At 52.5% G+C, this 20263-nt stretch overlaps 7 protein-coding genes across 7 annotated transcripts; 3 read left to right on the forward strand and 4 right to left on the reverse strand.

The window, feature by feature from the left end:
• Positions 1–90: 90 nt before the first annotated feature.
• BKA58DRAFT_97748 (12-oxophytodienoate reductase 1) lies at positions 91–1725 on the reverse strand. The gene is made up of 3 exons (XM_046176316.1): positions 1233–1725; positions 581–1185; positions 91–533 (listed from the first exon to the last, which is right to left on the reverse strand). The coding sequence occupies exons 1-3, from the start codon at positions 1473–1475 to the stop codon at positions 137–139; spliced, it is 1245 nt and encodes a 414-aa protein (XP_046029385.1). The 5' UTR covers positions 1476–1725; the 3' UTR covers positions 91–136.
• BKA58DRAFT_97976 (xanthine dehydrogenase/oxidase) lies at positions 1726–6698 on the forward strand. The gene is made up of 3 exons (XM_046176317.1): positions 1726–2414; positions 2466–6013; positions 6064–6698. The coding sequence occupies exons 1-3, from the start codon at positions 1976–1978 to the stop codon at positions 6544–6546; spliced, it is 4470 nt and encodes a 1489-aa protein (XP_046029386.1). The 5' UTR covers positions 1726–1975; the 3' UTR covers positions 6547–6698.
• Positions 6699–7993: 1295 nt separating this feature from the next.
• On the forward strand, positions 7994–10603 carry BKA58DRAFT_309795 (fungal-specific transcription factor domain-containing protein; the record flags this gene model as incomplete). Its single annotated transcript, XM_046167266.1, has 3 exons — positions 7994–9088; positions 9138–9418; positions 9469–10603. 3 exons carry the CDS (start codon positions 7994–7996, stop codon positions 10601–10603), a joined length of 2511 nt encoding a protein of 836 aa, XP_046029387.1.
• Positions 10604–10708: 105 nt separating this feature from the next.
• BKA58DRAFT_97658 (uncharacterized protein) lies at positions 10709–13172 on the reverse strand. The gene has a single exon (XM_046176314.1). The coding sequence runs from the start codon at positions 13005–13007 to the stop codon at positions 10815–10817; it is 2193 nt and encodes a 730-aa protein (XP_046029388.1). The 5' UTR covers positions 13008–13172; the 3' UTR covers positions 10709–10814.
• A 166-nt stretch (positions 13173–13338) lies between these two features.
• On the reverse strand, positions 13339–14765 carry BKA58DRAFT_409018 (major facilitator superfamily domain-containing protein; the record flags this gene model as incomplete). Its single annotated transcript, XM_046172122.1, has 3 exons — positions 13339–14468; positions 14519–14694; positions 14749–14765. 3 exons carry the CDS (start codon positions 14763–14765, stop codon positions 13339–13341), a joined length of 1323 nt encoding a protein of 440 aa, XP_046029389.1.
• A 425-nt stretch (positions 14766–15190) lies between these two features.
• On the reverse strand, positions 15191–17878 carry BKA58DRAFT_97656 (FAD binding domain-containing protein). The gene is made up of 3 exons (XM_046176313.1): positions 17545–17878; positions 16591–17497; positions 15191–16526 (listed from the first exon to the last, which is right to left on the reverse strand). Exons 1-3 carry the CDS (start codon positions 17772–17774, stop codon positions 15657–15659), a joined length of 2007 nt encoding a protein of 668 aa, XP_046029390.1. The 5' UTR covers positions 17775–17878; the 3' UTR covers positions 15191–15656.
• Positions 17879–18276: 398 nt separating this feature from the next.
• Positions 18277–20226, forward strand: BKA58DRAFT_307009 (acetamidase; the record flags this gene model as incomplete). Its single annotated transcript, XM_046167142.1, has 5 exons — positions 18277–18384; positions 18431–18561; positions 18755–19019; positions 19074–19631; positions 19678–20226. 5 exons carry the CDS (start codon positions 18277–18279, stop codon positions 20224–20226), a joined length of 1611 nt encoding a protein of 536 aa, XP_046029391.1.
• Between the last annotated feature and the right edge of the window lie 37 nt (positions 20227–20263).

The raw sequence follows: 20263 nt of genomic DNA on the forward strand, positions 1-20263 counted from the left end.
TTGACCATGACATCAACACTCAACAGTATATACGAGACTCATTAATGGATGCAGTCGTATTTTCTGCAGCTTATTGTACTAAAAAGAACACAGCTGTTTTGCCAGCGCCACTGATGCATCGAGCCTAAACCCGTCCTCAGGCAGCCACCGGTTGCACATAGAAAGGATAGTCTGTGTACCCCTTTTGCGGCGGATCAGCGCCGTAGAAGGTGTCGCGATCGTACTGATTTAGCTCCAGGCCCTCAGCGAGGCGCTTGGGCAGATCCGGGTTCGCTATGAACCATCGACCGAATATGATGAGATCAGCATGTCCAGACTCGACCTTTGGCGCGGCATTGTCTCTGTTGAATCCACCAGCCGCAATGAACTTCACACCACCCTTCTTTAGGATGTTTCGGAAGTTGACGAGCGTGTTGCCCTTGACCTTGACCGTCGCCTCCGCTTCCACACCTTTGCCTCCTTGTGTGGTGTAAGCGGCCAGAGCGTCCATCTTGGCTTGCTCGTCGAGAACTTCATCGAAGCGCGGTTCAACCCTGGCTATCGTCAGCATTTATTTGAGGTTTTGTGTGGTCTAACTCACATGTGGACGTATGCCGGCCGCTCATCCTCCGGCAGCGACGCGATCTTCTCGCACAGGTACTCCCAGTGATCGTTGGGGTTGCTATCCTTGGTGTTCTGGAAATAGTTGTATGGGCTGAGACGGATGCCAACTCTATCAGCTCCGATGGCTTTGGAACAGGCTTGGATGACTTCGAGCGGAAAGCGACTGCGACCTTCGATTGACCCGCCATACTGGTCCGTTCTCTTGTTGACATTGTCGTGTAGGAACTGATCGAGCAAGTATCCATTCGCGCCGTGGATCTCGATACCGTCGAAACCGGCCTCAACCGCCTTCTTCGCGGCTTCTGCCCAGGTCTTTGTCAAACCTTGAATTTCTTCAACGGCCAGTGGCTTAGGTGGATGATCGGCGCACGCAACACCGTCAAGCCAACTACCCTCCATGGGCACGTCGCTCGAGCTGACGGTTGGCGCTCCGGCCCGGAAGGACGGTGGACTAGCACGTCCAGTATGCCACAACTGGCAGAAGATGTACCCGCCTTTTGCGTGGACAGCATCCGTGACCTTCTTCCAGCCGGCGATTTGGGAGTCCGAGAATACACCCGGTACACCTGGGTATCCGCTGGCCTAGAACAAGTCAGCATGTTTGCTTCGACTGGTCGCGCACTACCCACGTATTTGGCAATGTCAGTGGCCTCTGTCAATTGCAATCCACCCTTGCTTGCGCGTTGGCTGTAATACTCAACGTGTAGCTCTTTCGGTACGAACAGTCCATCATCCTCTTTGGTTGCTCGCATGCGTGTCAATGGCGCCTGCACGATTCTGTGCTCAAGATCCAGAGGTCCGAGTTTGAACGGCGAGAAAAGCGCAGTCTCTTTGAGTGGCTTGAAGCCTGTCGGGCTATCTGCTTTCGGCATATCTGTTGATTTCGCACTTGCACCGGGAACTGCAAAGGGGAGAGAATGAAGTCGTTGCTGCCACAAAAGATTTGTAACAGCTGCATGGCTGCTGCTCAGGGTCTCCTATGTACCTGGCGCTAGGGCCAAAAACGGTGGTCGCCATCGCCGCAGATCCCATGTTAGGGAGTGGTGTTTTCAGATACAGAAATGGGGGAGGGGCAGATGCAGCAAGGCGTATGATGAGGCTGGTGTTTGCGGAGTACGAAGAAACAGCCATCTGTACGATACTGTTGCGCTGTGGTCCAAGAGTGGGGTACTGTGGGCCCGGCCATCGGAAAGGCGAAATCGTCTATCATCGGAACAGTCGTCTCGCGCCAACAGGCCAATCAGCGACCGCATTACGTGAGAAGGGTGTGAATACTGCGGAAACGGACGTCAGGTGAAGATGTTATGAAGAGAACATCGCGTTCTCAGTTGTCTCGGTCTCATTACCTGTCTGCTTAAGTCTGACACCCGTCATGTCTTTGCCGATTCCGCCGAAAAGCAGTGCAGATCCGCCGCGGGGCCTTTCCGCTACCGAAGCCCTGACACCTCTCATCGAGACAACATTCAGAACACCAGAAATAACAACGTGGATCAACGGAAGGAGAACGATCATCATCAACCCTAACCCGCATTGGACTCTGTTGGACTACATCCGCGCTCAGCCGAACCTCAAAGGTACGAAGCTGGGATGTGGCGAGGGTGGATGCGGTGCATGCACTGTTGTTCTGCAGGTTGCAGATTGGCAGTCTGAGAAGAAGAGAATCAAGCATCTATCGGTGAATGCATGCCTATTCCCTCTGGTTGGTATCGACGGCAAACATGTCATCACCGTGGAAGGTATTGGCAGTGTTGGCAGACCGCATCCACTGCAAGAGAGGATCGCGAAGTTGCACGGCAGCCAATGTGGCTTCTGTAGGTCGACCCGGACTTTGATCCCGTCATATGTACTGACTATGTCCATAGGTACGCCTGGTATCGTGATGAGTCTGTACGCAGTGGTGCGCAATGCCTACGATCCGGAGACGAAGAAGTTCCATCTCAGCGCTCGCGAGATCGAGATGGAAGGTCACCTGGACGGCAACCTGTGTCGCTGTACAGGCTACAAGCCGATTCTACAAGCCGCCAAGACATTCGTTACCGAGGACTTGAAGGGTCAGTTGGCAGAGGACGACGAGACAACGACTGCCGACGCGGAGAAGTTCGAGGAAGATGTCATTGGTCTGACTCGGAATGGCTGTACAGGCCCTTCCAAGATCTCCTGCGGGCGACCAGGTGGCTGCTGTAGAGACAATCCGTCTGACAGCAGCTCGACAGATACCAAGTCAGATACCTCGTCACTTCCAACGGAGCCTACATCAGCATCAGAAGACGAGCACACCACGGTCGTTCGGGATGCAAAGAAACACCCGCAAGCAGATCCGGCGATTAGCGGCGCAGACTACGCAAGACCACTGAAAAGCAAAGAGCATGGTGCAGCTGCCGAATCCAAGACTGTCACATCCACTATTGAGGCACCGGCGGCCACTTCAAAGAAAGGTGTCCCAAAGATCGAGTTCTCAGAGTACATTCCAGACACCGAGCTCATATTTCCTCCTGCGTTATGGAAGTACGAGCCGCGGCCGCTATGTTACGGTAATGACAAGAAAATCTGGTTCCGTCCTACGAAGCTCGAGCAACTTGTGGATTTGAAAGACGCATACCCCTCAGCCAAGCTCATTGGCGGTGCCAGTGAAGTTCAAGTGGAAGTTCGCTTCAAGAACTCTGACTTTGCTGTTTCCGTCTACATCTCAGATATACCAGAGCTGAAGCAAACGCGGATGCTGAAGCATGCTGAGCTCGAGACAGCCAAAGAACTCGTCATTGCAGCGAACACGCCGCTCACTGAACTTGAGGAGATTTGTAAAAGGGTTTACACAATGCTCGGGAAGCGTGCGATGGTGCTGGAGGCTCTTCGCAAACAATTGCGATACTTTGCGGGTCGTCAGATTCGCAACGTTGCATCGTTAGCTGGCAACATTGCAACAGCATCGCCCATCTCAGACGCCAACCCCGTGCTACTTGCGGCGGGTGCGACACTGGAAGCTGTGAACAAGAAAGAAGGTCACGTCGATCTTCCGATGTCAAGTTTCTTCATCGCTTATAGAACCACATCACTCCCGCCTGACGCAACGCTACATCGAATTCGGATACCTTTGCCCACGAATGAATCGCGAGAGGTCTTCAAGGCTTACAAGCAAGCCAAGCGCAAAGACGACGACATCGCAATCGTCACGGCTGCGTTTCGAGTGCGTCTAGATCCCGACGGTCTAGTGGAGGATGCTTCGATCGTGTACGGCGGGATGGCGCCTATGACGAAAGAGTCGCCCAAAACCCAGAGTGCCATCCTGGGAAAGCCTTGGTTTCATTCGGAAACCCTTGATGCTGCTCTCACGGCGTTGTTACAGGACTACAATCTTCCATATGGCGTCCCAGGCGGCATGGCAGACTATCGGAAAACGCTTACCCTGTCACTTTTCTTCCGGTTCTGGCACGAGTCTGCTGCTGAATTTGGTCTCGGGAACGTTGACGAGCAGGTGGTTGATGGAATCCACCGCGAGATCTCTAGTGGTGCTCGAAATGATTACAATCCCTATGAGCAGCGCGTAGTGGGTAAGCAGGTGGCACATCTATCTGCTTTGAAACAGTGCACTGGCGAGGCGGAGTATATCGACGATATGCCACGACTAGATCGTGAGCTTTTCGGTGGACTCGTCATGTCGACAAAGGCCTACGCTAAGATTGTGAGCGTTGACTGGGCGCCAGCGCTGGACCTTCCTGGTGTCGCTGGCTATGTTGATCGACATAGCATACCTTCGGACGTCAACATCTGGGGCTCGATCAAGAAAGATGAACCATTCTTTGCAGAAGACAAAGTGCTTTACCATGGTCAGGTCATTGGCATGATCTATGCAGAGTCAGCTTTAGAAGCCCAAGCGGCCGCGCGGGCCGTGAAGGTTGAATACGAAGAACTACCCCCCATTCTTACTATCGACGAAGCTATCGCGGCCGAAAGCTACTTTCCGCATGGGAAGAATCTTAGAAAAGGCCTTGCGATCGATGACAAGATGGTCGACGCCTTCGCACAATGCGACAAGATACTTGAAGGCGTAAGCCGGCTGGGTGGACAGGAGCACTTCTACCTCGAGACAAATGCAGCGCTGTCCATACCTTCCGTGGAAGACGGAGCCATGGAGGTCTGGTCGTCGACCCAGAACACCATGGAAACTCAAGAGTTCGTTAGCTCAGTATTGGGCGTGCCAAGCAACCGTGTCAATGCGCGCGTCAAGCGGATGGGAGGCGGTTTTGGTGGCAAGGAGTCTCGCAGCGTGCCGTTCGCCGTATACACAGCGATAGCTGCTAGGAAGGAAAAGCGGCCAGTGCGTATCATGTTGAACCGCGATGAAGACATGCTGCTCAGTGGCCAGAGGCATCCTTTCCAGGCTCGTTGGAAGGTCGGTGTTTCGAAAGAGGGCAAGCTCATCGCTCTTGAGGCTGATGTCTACAACAACGCTGGGTTCTCTCAAGACATGAGCGGGGCAGTCATGGATCGATGTCTGACGCACTTTGACAACTCATACGAGTGTCCAAATGTGTTCCTGCGTGGTCACGTGTGCAGGACTAACATCCACAGCAACACTGCATACCGAGGCTTTGGAGCGCCACAAGGCATGTACTTTTCCGAAACCGTCATGTACAACATTGCAGAAGGTCTGGGCATGGATATCGACGAACTACGATTGAATAACCTGTACAAGCCTGGAGAACACACACCATTTTTCCAAAAGATCGACGAGGATTGGCACGTTCCGATGCTTTTGCACCAGTTGAGCAAGTCTGCCGACTACGAGAATCGGAAAGCTGCTATCAAAGTCTTCAACTCGAAGAACCGATGGAGAAAGCGCGGCATCTGCCTTGTTCCTTCAAAGTTTGGTCTTAGCTTTGCGACGGCTCTACATCTCAACCAAGCTGGCGCTTACATCAAGATCTATCATGATGGCAGCGTACTCTTGCATCACGGAGGAACAGAGATGGGTCAAGGTCTTTACACCAAGATGTGTCAGATAGCAGCGCAAGAGCTTGGCACTCCGCTCGATGCTATCTATACCCAGGATAGTCAGACCTACCAGATCGCGAACGCGTCCCCTACTGCTGCGTCGTCCGGATCCGACTTGAACGGCATGGCTGTCAAGAATGCGTGCGATCAGATCAACGAACGCTTGAGACCATATCGTGAGAAGCTAGGAAAAGATGCGCCACTGAAGGCGCTCGCGCATGCCGCTTATGTCGATCGCGTCAATCTCGCTGCGAATGGCTTTTGGAAGATGCCAAAGGTTGGGTATACATGGGGCGATACAAATCTCGAGACTGTCAAGCCTATGTATTACTACTGGACCCAAGGAGCGTGTTGCTCCGAAGTCGAACTTGACCTACTTACTGGCGACCACACCGTGCTACGGTCCGACATCATGATGGTAAGCGCTACTCCATGTGCATCCATTTTGAAATACTAATGAAGCTGTAGGACGTCGGCAACTCTATCAACCCAGCGATAGACTATGGACAAATTGAAGGCGCATTCATCCAAGGCCAAGGTCTCTTCACCATGGAAGAAACGCTCTGGACTCGAAACGGCCAGCTCTTCACTCGGGGTCCTGGTACATACAAGATCCCTGGCTTCAGTGATATCCCACAGGTCTTCAATGCCAGTATGCTTCGCCACGATAACGACGGCAACCCGCTGTCGTGGAACCATTTGAGGAGTGTCCAAAGTTCCAAGGGTATCGGTGAGCCACCGCTCTTCCTGGGATCAACGGTATTCTTCGCGCTGAGGGAAGCGGTGTTGGCGGCAAGGAAGATGAATGGGAAGAGAGATAACCAGGGGTGGAATTTGGATAGCCCGGCAACGTGTGAGAGGTTGAGGTTGGCGGTTGGGGATGATCTTGTTGACCGAGCGAGAACGGTAAAGAAAGAGGGAGAGAGTGATTTTCTGGTTGCTGTAGCATAATTATGGGCATGAGAGATTGCACCCATCATCCGGTATAAAACACGTATTGGTTACACGCTTCTCCAGCTCGTTGTACATGGCGCGCATGATCCGCGACGCGTCCCATGAACGGGTTCTAGTCTTTGCTCGCTGAGGACATTTGTTAATAGAGCGTTGCTGTCGCGCTTACCAGTGTTTACCTTGGCAAATGCACTCATTCTCTTCCTGTGGCCTTCGCCACAGTGGCCGTCGGTCGAGACATGCCTATCGCGCAGCTTATCGGAAAGCGAAGCCGGTAGCGATGACCTCAGCGGTGGCATGACTAATGGGCGCGCGGCAGTGTGTCAAGGAAGTCGCGTCGGGTCACGATAGAGCAACTACCAACACCAATCCTACCCCCTTGCATCAATGCGGCTTGCCTGAACTGGTTCCTACAACTTCCGTGTCCTCCAATATGACAGCTCCACATGAGGCCACCCTGCTCTATCCCCATGCGAACCAAGCGCGGCGGGGATAAACGCAAATTCTACGCGACTTGCCGCTGACGAGCCTGACAATCAGCAGCATTGTCGACCGGAGTCCACGTACCTGTTCCGTTTGCAAGGCCAACACACGAAAATCGAGATGGAAAGAACGCGCTTGATGATGGATGTTGATGGCGATGGGAAACCTCACCCCCACTCTTGGAAATGCGTTCCCAAGGCTACGCCACCACGCCTAACCCCGCCCACTAGCGGCACAACTCAACTCCACACTCGGCCGCGATAGTCGGACTTCTCGACCCCGATAAGCATGGTCTCTATCCGACGCGATATCGTATAGCATTCCGTGAAGCGGAGTCTTGAGCCTCTCTTCACCCCATTTCATCTCCAGTGCCCCCATCCTTTGATCAGATCATCGAGACAATCTCTCAGTTTCTGCGCTATGGCATCCACTACTGTCGACAGTGCGAGCTCAGGGACCCGCGGGCGCAAGAGAAAGAACTTGAGCAAGAATGAAGGGAAGAAGTTTGTCTGCACGAATGACGGGTGTGGGCGGTCCTTCACTAGAGCCGAGCATTTGCAAAGGCATTTGCTGAACCACTCGACGGGGGAATACACTTGTGATCGATGCAGGGCTCACTTTAAGCGGAGAGATCTTCTTGGTAAGAATGATGCGCTCTTTTCTTGGCTTGAATAATGCATGGCTTTTTCCGTCCATGAGCTCCTCTTGGCTGAGGCACACGGAACTGCATTTCATCAAGATGCGGCGCTCCTTTCTTGCTACAAGATGAAAGAGCGCACCATTATGTACTGCATCTAGACACCTGCTTATTGGGTCTCACATCCCATGTGTAGCATCATGCCATTGCTACAGTATTGATCGCAGTCACTAATCTAATTGCGCAGAGAGGCACATCAGTCGCCACCGCCAAAAAGACGAAGAAGCCGGCGCTGAGGGCTGTGGAGTGCTGAATACCCGAAAGCGGATGTGGAAAGACGCCGAAGGCAAAATAGTCACGAAGAAGCCCAATCTATCCAACGACGCTCAGAAGACTGGGCCATTATCGCTTTCGCAAACCGAGGACCTACTGCAATCAATGCCAGACTTCGCCGGATTCGCAACACACCAGGGCCTTCCCATATCACCACCAACATCGAATGGTCCTTCCTTGTCTCATTCACTGGATGACAGCGACTCTGGCATAGGAATCAACTACCCCTCAACAAACCTCAATCCGAATAGCATCCCTTCGTCTAGTTCCTATTCGCCTACACATCAGCGCTTTTGGTCCGCCAACAACGCGCAGTCATCAGCCGAACCATTTGCTTCTGCGATTTTCGACAATGCGCCATTTGACGAGATATTCAACCCAGATACAGCAAGCTCTTTCAATGCGCCCTTCACAACCATGAGTAATTACAATTGGCTGTTTGATATGAACTGGACGAGCAACGATCAGAGTCAACAATCTATCATAGAAGACCCATTCCCTGCACTGCCCTTCGAAAACAGCACGGTATCTCAATCGATTCAGGGTTTGGATTTTCAATTGGAACATGTGGACGTGGGAAGTTCGCTATCGACGGTCGGCCAGTTTGGCTCACTTCCGTCCCAGCCAAATGAGCCTCTTCATCACCAGCATCACCACTCACCTCCTGCACCATTGATCACGCCGCCAGTTGATGAGGCCAATAAAACAGCTGGTTCGACGTCAAATCACGAGCCCTCCGGATCAGCGACAGACAATAATGCTTCCCTGGATGTTGAGCGACCACTGTCTTTGCTGCAACCACCGCGAAGCCTACCGATCATTGATGAGCTAGCTCGTCAGCAGCTACTTGACCTCATCGACATTGTACAACCTACTGTACCAGATGGCAGTATAGTCATGCGAGACCATCCGCTGCTCTCGTTATCGTGCTTGCAAACATACTGCGACCTGTTCTTCACGCGTTTCAACACCACGTATCCGTTGATCCACATGTCTACTTTTGACCCATCAGAGGTCGACACACTTCTCCTTGTATCAGTCTTGCTGTTAGGCGCAACATACGGGGAGAAAGACGCACACCAGCTCGCAGTAAGTGAACACGCAATATGGTATTCAAGCTCCAACTGACTCGAATCAGGTATGCATCCATGACGTACTGCGGCCGCAGATCTTTGCCAATGCTGGTTTTTCGGCGAAGCCAGACCTCTGGGTTCTTCAAACTATTCTATTGGTCGAGTGTTTCGGTAAAAGCAGAGCTGGACAAAAGCAACACGACATGTCGCATCTTTTTCACGGCTTACTCATCAACCTCATCCGGCGGAGCGATTGCCAAAGTATCCGGCCACCAACACCGGAAGAAGCCACGGATGATCTTGAAGACGACTGGCGGACATGGTGCGAAGCAGAGCAGAAGAAGAGGTATGTATTCGTCGACTGAACCCTCACGGCATCTAGCTCAAAGTGCGCAGGCTAGCGTTCCTATGCTTCATGTGGGATACGCAACATGCAGTGCTTTTCTGCCAGTCACTCTGCATGTCCGCTTTCGAACTCCGTTCCAACATGCCATGCGATCAAGCCATCTGGGAGGCTGATTCAGCCGAGACATGGCATCAGTTGCGACAGAAGCAGCCAACGACCCCATTGTTTCTGTCGTGCCTGAAGATGTATCTCCATCCCGATGCTGCGACTATTCCCAGGAGTTTAAACGCCTTGTCTCGGTCTTTACTTCTACACGGCTTAATGTCTGTAGCATGGGATATGCAACGACGCGATCAGACATCGCTGGGCGTCATTGAGTCAAACCCAATCGGCAATTGGCAAGCTCGTCTCGCAGCCTCATATACAGCCTGGCACGCAGATTACGCTAGCTTCTGCGTCGCATACCTTGCGTCGCTTCCATCATCCGCGCCCTTCCTCGCTAAAGAGTTCCACGTCTGCCGCACTGCTACACTAGCGCTATATCACTCCGCGCACGTCCTACTCCACACACCCTTCCTGGACCTCCAAATTTACGCTGGCTCACGGCATATCCTTGGCCGCCCAGTCGCGCGTCATGACTACGTACGCTCTCAACGCGTAGTCAAGAAATGGGTAGCGGAGAATACAGAAGAAGCCGGGAAAGCGGTCTGGCACGCCGCCGCTCTCGTCAGCGAAGGCGTGGAAGTTCTCGATGGCGACCTGAGCTGTTCAGACATCAGTGGAGGGAGACTCTGGCACCACCCTTGGGCTGTGTATCTCGGCACGTTGGTGGTATGGGGTGTATGGTATGCTCGGCCAACTCCACTGCCGCCTTTTGGAGACCAATTGCCGCAGCATCTTCAGCACCTAGACGACGAAGATGAGATCATCTGGGATCCCGCTGCGGAAATGAAGACGTTGCTTGGCGCTATTCTCGTAGCTCAGCCTGAGAAGCTGCTGGAAGCTGGCAGTGAAGGCGTTTTCGCTGGCGGTATGGGGAGGAGGGGGACGAATGGGCTCGCAGCTGTCGTGAGCAAGTGTCTGAGCAAGGTGCGGTGGGCTGTCGTGCATGATGGTATGATGGTACTTAGAGGACTTGTACAGTGGCGTTTAGTCGGTGGTAGTGGAGGACTCGGTGGCCTATGAACCGCCAAGATCCAGAGATTCAAAAGCGGCATCTATTTCCCCCGCCGCCAGCCAAAATCAATTTTATAATGTATGGGTTGAGTCATCGACGTCGCTCGGACTTTCTGGTAACAGAGTAGACAATCTGCTCTTCTAACTGGATTGCATTGAGTGTTTGGATTCGCGACGACGCGAAATGTCGTTATTGGGTCGGCACCTAGTCCCCTTCCTCTCACCGCGTAATTCCAAGCCAACGATGGCGGTGGCCAAGAGTCCTTGCAGGTTTCTTGGATGGTGTCTGTGTATTCACCTTTGCTGGTCTGGCCGGGCTGACGATCGCGTCTTGGCCTTGTCCTTCTATGTCCTGCCGCTTCGCAATGGCTGAGTCTCGATGGAGGTCCTTCGTTGAGGATTCATCTTGCAGGTTGTGTGTGGTTGCATATTCTTCATAAAGCGTTTTCACTAGATTAGCAGCCCAAGATGCGGTTCCTAACCCTAAGCGATATCGAATTGACGAACCAAGCGCAAAAGCTTTCAGCTCGCTGGCCAATGTCAGCTCGAATCGAAGGTACGCGGCTCTGGCAGAAGCCTTTGCTTCCTCGCATTTGCGTTGAAAGCGTAATTTCTCTGCATGATACTCTTTCGTATGGGTTGCTATACAGGAAGCGTTTAATCGACTTTGCGCCATCTTACGCTCGCTGTATGCAGCCGCAAATCTCCGGGAGAGCAACCGCCTAGGGCCAGCGCACATGTTTACATATCTCTTGCTATATGCTGCTAGCATGTCCCTGTACTTTTGCATCAGATTGACAAGGGAACTATCTTCAAGTAGCCGAGCAATGCTCTTGGCATCAGCTAGCAACTCCTCGAGGCGGTCCAGATTCATCTCCGTGAACTCGTGTGCATACGCATTTCGGATGAAGCGAAGTGATTCAAGCCTCCTCTGGATGATCTTATACAGGTCGCGCCAAAATTCGTCTTCCTCCAGGAGGCATTCAAAGTCCTTGATCGATAACCCTTCAGGGTCATTTAAGTTCTTCTCTTGCATTGCTTCGGGAAAATGACGTTGGCCAAATGCGAAAATGGCTCGTTTGAACCGTTCGTGGGTGTCACCCAGAATATGGTGTTGCACTTGGTACGGCACCGTCACGGGTTTCGGGACTCCACGAGCAGAAGTGGACCCTTTACTGTAACCACCCGCCAGCCGACCTATCGCATCTGGCTCTGCCTTGATTGATGATGTAGGCGTACCTCTTGCGCGGAGTCTCTGCAGATAGTCGTCTGCAAAGATTAGCTTAAGGCTGGTAACTCTGGCTTGCTTTTCAAGGATGTGTTTTGACATCCCGTCAAGCTTTGTGGCTGGCTGCAAGTGCTCTAGTGTTTCATCGTAATGCGAACTGTGAGCTGCGCGCCAACGCTCCATCTCTTCGATCTCGTTTTTTAGGGTAGGGTGAGAAACTCCCGTGAAAGGGTTTCGGGGCCGCCTCAAGGTCGCAGTATCGATAGATGCATGCCCAAGTATTCGAAGCTGTCGGTACGATTGGTCGATGTCGTGCAGAAGTGCTGAAATCGAGCGTCTCTGGAGACTCTTTGTTGAGCCCCTATGCCCGTATTCACGTGCCTTCGCCAACAGTATTGCGGTCGTTTCACGAAAGAGCCTCGTTTGCTCATCGGGCGGCAGCCTTGGAGCGACGCGCATGAACCAACCTTTTACCATGTACTCATCATTGGCAAGCGATCTCTCAACTGATTCTGTGAAAGGTTTTCGGGGAGTCGTATCCTTCTCCTCAGGGTATGTGCCAGGAGTCTCACCGCTTGCTTTGATCTGCTTCTCATATTCAACGATATGATCTTTATGCTTGCACAAGAGCCGGAGTCGGCGCCTTAGGCGATTCCGTGGTACCTTTTGTTCTGGCAATGTGCGCTTGTAGATTGATCTCGTTAGTATGATATGAGGCCGTAAGAGCTCCAACAATGCAAGAGCCGCTGCTCTCTTATCAGAGGGTGTAGGCAAGAGTTTGACGTAATGCATCCATGGCATCGTGGTCGGGAAGCTTTTGTCGTCATCGATCGCAGCGCTCAGTGAATGAATTGCAGCTTCATGCCGTGATTTCGCCTCTGGTGTCACTTCGTGTACAACATCTGCATCATGCTTCGTACTTGTATCCAGGGCTCTCCCATCGCCCATTGACGGGTCATGTTGCTGGGTGGTACGTGTCTCTTCCTCACCATCTCGCTTCTGCAACCCTTGCGACGACCACCTTGACGACGAGAAATATATGCCTGCTGGCCTGCGCGAGACTAGAACCTTGGTGTTCCAGCTTTGTCCCAGCGATGACGTTGCTGTACTCCGCGAAGCAAGCCATGCTCGGCAACTTGCGTGCGAGCCGAGTGCAAGACTGCGCCAGAAAGTGTCAAAGTGCATGAATGATATAAGATTTGCGATGAACCATTGAGATGAATGCGTAGAGGGGACGACAACGTCACAACGATTGGTGCTACTATCTCAAAGGAAAATGTGGACAGAAGAAGGCCGTGCGTGCTAGTGGCTGGGCTTACCGCATTGGGCGGTGTTTACGCCACTTTTTGAGGGTGGGGATAGCGGAACGCGAAGCAATCCAAGCGATGACCCCTGCGGAGAACTGAGGTTGCATTCGTGTATACATTTTTTTCGCATAGGCAACCTCTCAAATTCAGTCAAGAAGATACCACATAGGAGTCATTCGTTCTGCCGACAAAAAACATCGCAGCCCTGCCTAAGTGAAGTATCTCCACATCTCACTCTCTTCCCCATCACCCAACTCGCCAGTCCTCACGTCCTCCGCCCTTATTCTGACACCTTGCACCCTGTCTCTCCGTCGGTTCTCCAGCTTCATCCAGCCTCCAAGCCACAGTGTGAAGCAGATACACGTAATATTACAAGCCGCAGTCGCGTAAAGCGTCGGCAGATACTTTGGCGCATACTCTTGTCTAAAAGTCGCAGCGGAGACGATACCTCCAAGATTGCCAAGTCCAACCATTAGGCCCGTTGTAGCAGCGCGAGCGTTCTCATTGAGGTTGTTGTTATTGTGCCAGGAGTGTACGAGACAGGAAGGTACGTACGCTCCCGCACATAGCAAAAAGCAAGCAAAGTATGCCACGGCTTTGTTGTAGAGGACGTCAATGGTTGCGAGAACGATGAGTCCGACGAGAGAGATGCAGAGAGCGCCGCAGATATGGAACGTGCGTTCGCGGAAGTAGTCGCTGCTGTACGTAATGCAGAGCAGGACGACGAACCCAACCGCATTTGGCGCTACAGTCCAGAGATTGGTCTTAATAACGGAGTACCCCAGCCTCTGGACAATCTGAGGCAGAAAGTTCGATGTTGTGCTGAAGGCTACAGGGTAGGTGAAGGCGATGATGCACCAGGGAAGCATCTTCCAGGTATTCCACTCCTTGAAGCATTCTCGCATGTTGAATTCGTGGGAGCCGGACGAGGATAGGTCGCGGAGTGTGCGACGTTCGGCTAAGCTCCGTTCAGTCTCGTTCAAGAACCACGCCGATTGAGGAGTCGCTGGTAACCAGGCATACGCTATCAAAGCGAGGACCACGGTAAGAGCGCCCTCTATGATGAAGAGAAACTTCCAGCCGGGAATATTGGCATGCTCGATTTGAAAGACGCCGAAGGAGATGAGACCGCTGAAGGCCCCGGCAAGAAGTGCACTGCCAAAGAAAAGTGCGATGCGAAAGCCGAGTTCGCCGCGCGTGTAAAATAGCGTGAGGTAAAAGACGACACCAGCGAAGAACCCGGCTTCGAAAGCACCGAGGAGAAGACGAATGACGAGCATGCCTGCGAAGTTATGTGCTGCACATTGGAAGAGAGCCATTGCGCCCCACCCTACCATTACTGTAGTTTATCATCAGCTCACGGTGGGTGATCTGAGAAGACAGACTTACAAGTCGGGAGCATAACTCTACCACTCCACTTTTTCGTCAACATGTTGAGTGGAAGATCGCACAGTCCGTTCGGGATGTAGAATAGCAAGATCAATAGGCTGTACTGTTCGCCGGTAAACCCAAGGTCCTTGTCCATCCCATCTGTCTTCGCATTACCCAGATTCGATCGGTCAACACTTGCGTCGAGTCAGTCTACCATGAATATGAGATTACAAGGAGGATAAACCCACCTGTTGAAGAAGTACATCAGCGAGAGGAACGGCAAGAGGTAAAAGTCGAGCTTCCGGACTACGTGACTTGTCAATATATGTATATTACTTGACGATGACGAGGTCAGAACGTACCATAGGCGCTCTCAATGTTCTCTTCGACGATGTCAACGACTATACCGGCTTCTTCGTTCGATGTGCTGGAACCGGATAGCCTCCGGGGCTTTTCTTCGATCATGGTGGTGTCCTTCTGCTGCTTTGCTGGCATTGCAAAAGGTGCACCGAGGCAATTGTAGAACTGAGAGAAGAGAAAATGTTATACAAGGTGCTGGCTGACTAGTATATCCATCTTACTCTCATCTAACTACGATGGGTTTAAGTAGCATGCTCTCCTGTTCTAAGTTGTCACATACGCATGTGCAACGCTACTGAGCCTCCCATCTTTGAACATAATGCACATGCGTCTCCCTTGCATGGCGCCACGGGACAGATCAGTATCGTAGCGTGTAAAAGGTCTATAACGTGCGTACTGCATATTTGGGGCTGAAGGATCGCACTCAACCTGGCCTTTATTGATAAGGCGATAGTCTCAAAGAGGAGATGTTAATAAGAGTGGGGGAAGAGCCACGCGCAGAAGACTGACTAACTGTAGCGGGTATATGCAGTAGATAAGCGTACGTCTGGCTGACACCAAACCCGCAATAGAAGGTCTTGCCAATCATCTTTACGAGTCTGCGTGGGCGAGAGCTTCGTTGCCATGATGCGCGCATGAATTGCGGGCTGATACGGAAGGCGCATGATAGCAGGGAACAACGATCATTATAGTCATGAATCTATTCCTGCTGGGTTGATACCTTGAATTTCCCTTGAACTCCAAAGCCATGCACATGAACCCTCAAAATTGTTGAGGTGACCAAACCTATGCGCTTCTAAGTATCTCGTAGGAATTGCTCGTAGTACTGATCCATCCATTGCACAGCAGCCGCCCCGCTCTCCTTGGAGCCGTCGGCGAATCTCCGCACTGTACCAACATAGCCATCTGGACGTACATTGACAACAACGACTTCCTTCTCATCGAGACCATCAAGCCACTTGTCCATGCATGTCTGTTTCCGAGTGTCCTTATCTGAAACGTCGTCAAGGTATAGTGTGAAGGCGGACTCGCGAAGTACGGCTGGTAGGTCTCGGATCTCGAAGTTGTTGCGATCCTCGTCGGTCACTAAAGCATATGTGAAGACACCGCTGACGGGCGTGTACCGCTCGGGCAAGACGAATTGGTCGTGGGGTGCTGCGAGAGGTGGCTGCATGGTGTATGAGGCGTTGCCAGCAGCTGTCACGCGGCCGACATACGAATTGTTTCCTATATGTGAGTGGCACACATTCTCCAAGAATGGCATGGATGCATGGACATTGTGAGTAAAGAAGTAGATGCGGAATTGACCCAGCGCGGGTATGTCGGTTTGGATGTCGACCGGATTAGCATCGATATAGCGTGTGACCTTCGCAGGTGGCAGCAGGTAGCCCGGCTTTAGATGCCCTCTATTGTAACCCTTCGCTTGCACGTTGAGAGTATTGGGGTCATAGCTGACACCGTAACCAGAGATGAACGCGACGTTCTTGGTAAAGTTTGCTGCAAGCGCTACCGGGTCTCCGTCATGGAAAGCATTCGCATGCTCGTAGTCGAAGTCGATTAGATCTTTGGCAATTTTCTGTCGCTCTTGCTCATACGATTCGAGGAGAGCAGGCTTCGCAAGACCGCGCGTCGCGAAATTGAGTTTCCAAGCCAAGTTCCAAGCGTCCTACAGAGAAAGACGTACGAAGTCAGTGTATGTCTCACGTTTACTTCGATTGGTTGTCACTTACATGCATTCCTGTGTTCATGCCCTGCGCTGCCTTGGGGGAATGTGTGTGGCTGGCATCGCCAGCGATAAAGACTCGTTGCTCGTCGTCGGTGAAACGCGCTGCGACTCGCTGTCCAATCTTGTAGCGTCCGAACCACTCGACTGTCTTCCACTCGAGTCGGTATGGGTGTAGTATAGCCTGCGCTCGCTTTTGTACAAACTCTTGGGTAGTTTGCTGTGCGCCCACCGCCTCTGTCGATCCCGGTCGCAATTCGATGTATAGACGGGTCAGACCTCTCTCGCGAGGAATCATCAAGACAGAGCCTAGGGCGTCTGACTGTATGACGACCTTGCTCCAGATATCGGGAAAGTCGGTTTCGAGGACACCGTCGAGCACGCCCCAGACAGCATCGGTCGATGAGCCCACAGGTGTTGCTCCTGGTATGCAATGGCGCACTTTCGAGTGAGCTCCGTCGCAGCCGACTATGTAACGTGTGGCGAAAGTCTTCTTTGTATGATTGACGTCTTGCTGACAGTTGACCGTCAGTGGACGAATAGACATGGGTGTGTAGTTGAAGTCGACGAAGGCTGTGTTCCTAGAAACGACAACACCTCGTTCCCGCAGGTCGTCTTCCAAGACGCCTTCGACCATGCCCTGATGTACCAGCAAGATGTATGGATCAAGCAAGTCGACTACCGGTGGGTAGTGAATCTCACGACCAGTGCGATGAAGTGGTTTGTCGGCCGTTGACTTCCAGAAAGCAATGTCATAAATCTTGACACCCTTTCGTAGCAGCGGCTCCGCAAGACGCATCTGTCGCAAAGTCTCGATAGTCTTTGGTTGGATTCCGTCAGCGCGTCCGGTCGAGGTGCGGTCGGGTCGGTCGTCGATGATGCGCGTCTTGATGCCATATCGTACTAGGTTGTCGCTGTCACTGTTAGATGGTCTCTGCTCAATTGGCCTGAGTCTACCTACGCAAGCATCAGACCGGCAGGTCCTGCACCAACAACCATGACATCGCTCATGAAGCTTGAGTAGTCATCATCTCTGGTATAAGAGACCTGCGACGCAGCCTCCAAGCTGCTTCCCGTCGAACGAGACTCAGAGTCTGGCATCGCAATACCGGGAGCCATCTTCTGTCTAACCGACGACGGCGGGCTGTTGGACGTTGAGCGCTTCATTAGGTTCCATAATGAAGGAGCCATGCTATAAGGCCTTTGGTCTGCACTGATGACGGGCCACTAGAGGCAAAGATGGGGGTCCGGATGTACGTGTGGAGGAGGATGGAGGGGTAGCGTTTGACTCTCTGGCAAACATCTGCCCATTTTCATGCCATTAAAGAGTGCCATGGCATCTGCAAAGTACGTCAACATGCTGCTGCACGCGAAAATGTTTGCTTCGATGGGGTGATGCGATGCAAGGGGGAGTAGCAGACACATGCACTGCGCCGTGCACGCGTTCAGTCCGGCGGGTGGGAAGCGGGCTCCCGTCCACCTCGGCATCCCTGCATCATCTCCCCCACCTGCGCCTCAAACGTCAGCAACACTATGCACCTTTGAGAGAGATCAAAAGCCGATGGGTCTGGAAGTGCCGCTATCTTTACCATGCTGACGGCGTGCGATTGCGGTTGATACGCGAGCGCCGTTGATGGGTACATGAGTAACTTCCACGCTTCTCCCTCATACCAGCATCAAAACTACGCCCAACATGACGACTTCCGAGCTACCGCAGTGGTTGCAAACTGTCAATTACAAGCGAAAGCTACGGGACGACGCTATTCAAAAGTTCATCGATGCGCAGGCAACGCCGGCCGAGGTACTTCACACTCGAGCACGCCAACGACACACATTGACGACGCCAGCAACCCAATGGAGTCGGCGGATCCCATAGTAATCAAGATGTGACAGCCATGGACGATGCCCGACTCATCCCAGAGGCCATAATGTCGCGTGCTGTGACGGTATCGCTGCTGCTGAACGCCTACATCAACCGGTGAGGTCCACGGCTCGCTCTTGCATCGTACCATTCTCACGCCACTTCTTCCAGCGCCATAGACGCCCACAGACGAGTACGACCCCACCACAGTATTCTATGCTGTAACCTCGGAAATTGCTGACATCTCTCAAGACGAACTGGCACGTGCCCGACTAATAGCCCTCCCGCAAGCACTTGCTGATCTACGTAGCCTTACCGAGATCATCTTTGACGATGCCATCAAGCAAGCCAAAGCGTTGGACGATCACTTTGAAAACACTGCTCAATTGTTAGGGCCCCTTCATGGGGTACCCATGACTCTCAAGGACCAGTTCGATGTCAACGGCTACGATAGTACGCTTGGTTATGTTGGGCGCGCCTTCAAACCTGCCCAGCAAGACTGCGTACTGGTATCGCTGTTGAAGGAGATGGGCGCTATCATTGTTGCCAAGTCCAACCTACCACAGAGCATCATGGTACGTCCTGCGATGAGCTTTCGCGTATGGTAAGGCGATGCTGATGTCTGCCAGTGGTGCGAAACCGACAACCCGTTATGGGGCCTCACCACCCATCCAAAGAACACCGGTTTCACGCCTGGTGGCTCGACTGGCGGAGAGGCTACGCTTCTCTCGCTTCAAGGTGCTGTGGTCGGATGGGGCACTGACATTGGAGGCAGCGTACGAATACCTTCACATATGAACGGTTTATACGCACTCAAGCCCAGCAGCACTCGTCTTCCATATCAAGGTGTATCCGTATCAACCGACGGCCAAGAGCACGTTCCCTCGGTCATTGGACCGATGACACGAAACATGAGTTCGCTTACGGCAGTCACCAAAGCCGTGATTGATGCAAAGCCTTGGGAACAGGACCCGAAGTGCTGCCCGGTACCATGGCGATCTGAAGCTTTCGAAGATGCGCGTACGCGACCGCTGGTAGTTGCTATCATGCGTGATGATGAAGTTGTGAGATGTCATCCGCCCATCACCCGCGTTTTAGATGAAGTCGCTGTAAAGCTTCAGAAGGCTGGACATGAGGTAATAACATGGACCCCGGGCACTCTTCATCAAGAATGTATCGATATCATGGTAAGTGCGCGAAACAGGTTCTACGTTCTGAGCTGATCAGAGTCAGGATCAGTATTACACAGCAGACGGTGGTGAAGACATCCGGCGAGATGTTGCGGCGGGTGGAGAACCATTCATTCCGCACGTAGAAGCCCTCGTCAATCGGGGAAAGGCCATCTCCGTCTACGACTACTGGCAGCTGAACAAGAAGAAGCTTGAGCTACAGAAGCGCTACCTCGACCTTTGGAACTCGACAAAATCTCCCAGCTCTGGCAACCCAATTGATGTTCTCCTCACACCTGTCATGCCTCACTCTGCTGTACCTCATAGGAAGTGCAGGTGGGTCGGATACACCAAAGTCTTCAACTTTGTCGACTACCCGGCAGTAGTCCTGCCAGCTGGTGAAGTTTCGAAACAGCTTGATAGTGAGGCCGCGAAGAATATGGGCGAGTACGAGCCCAGGAACACACTAGACGAATGGAACTGGAAGACGTTTGATTTGGACACGATGGATGGTATGCCGATAGGTATACAAATCGTTGCTCGAAGATTACAGGAGGAGAAGGCATTGGGTGCGGCCACGGCTATCGACAGCCTATTGAAGAAGCAGGTCTAGGGCAGGTCTCTGCCATCGCCAATCTATCTTGCTCGTG

Source organism: Alternaria rosae (assembly GCF_020736505.1).
Source record: "Alternaria rosae strain MPI-PUGE-AT-0040 chromosome Unknown BKA58scaffold_2, whole genome shotgun sequence".
Lineage (NCBI taxonomy): Eukaryota > Fungi > Ascomycota > Dothideomycetes > Pleosporales > Pleosporaceae > Alternaria > Alternaria rosae.

Bases quoted from the DNA above. Each gene is read 5' to 3' on its own strand.
- BKA58DRAFT_97658 (XM_046176314.1), bottom strand. From the start codon at position 13,007: ATGCACTTTGACACTTTCTGGCGCAGTCTTGCACTCGGCTCGCACGCA.
- BKA58DRAFT_97748 (XM_046176316.1), bottom strand. From the start codon at position 1,475: ATGCCGAAAGCAGATAGCCCGACAGGCTTCAAGCCACTCAAAGAGACT. The intron at 1,186-1,232 runs GTGGGTAGTGCG...GACTTGTTCTAG, and splicing joins CCACTGACATTGCCAAATAC to GCCAGCGGATACCCAGGTGT. The intron at 534-580 runs GTGAGTTAGACC...GACGATAGCCAG, and splicing joins CGGCCGGCATACGTCCACAT to GGTTGAACCGCGCTTCGATG.
- BKA58DRAFT_97976 (XM_046176317.1), top strand. From the start codon at position 1,976: ATGTCTTTGCCGATTCCGCCGAAAAGCAGTGCAGATCCGCCGCGGGGC. The intron at 2,415-2,465 runs GTAGGTCGACCC...CTATGTCCATAG, and splicing joins CGGCAGCCAATGTGGCTTCT to GTACGCCTGGTATCGTGATG. The intron at 6,014-6,063 runs GTAAGCGCTACT...ATGAAGCTGTAG, and splicing joins TACGGTCCGACATCATGATG to GACGTCGGCAACTCTATCAA.
- BKA58DRAFT_97656 (XM_046176313.1), bottom strand. From the start codon at position 17,774: ATGGCTCCTTCATTATGGAACCTAATGAAGCGCTCAACGTCCAACAGC. The intron at 17,498-17,544 runs GTAGGTAGACTC...TAACAGTGACAG, and splicing joins CCTGCCGGTCTGATGCTTGC to CGACAACCTAGTACGATATG. The intron at 16,527-16,590 runs GTAAGTGACAAC...CTTTCTCTGTAG, and splicing joins GCATGAACACAGGAATGCAT to GACGCTTGGAACTTGGCTTG.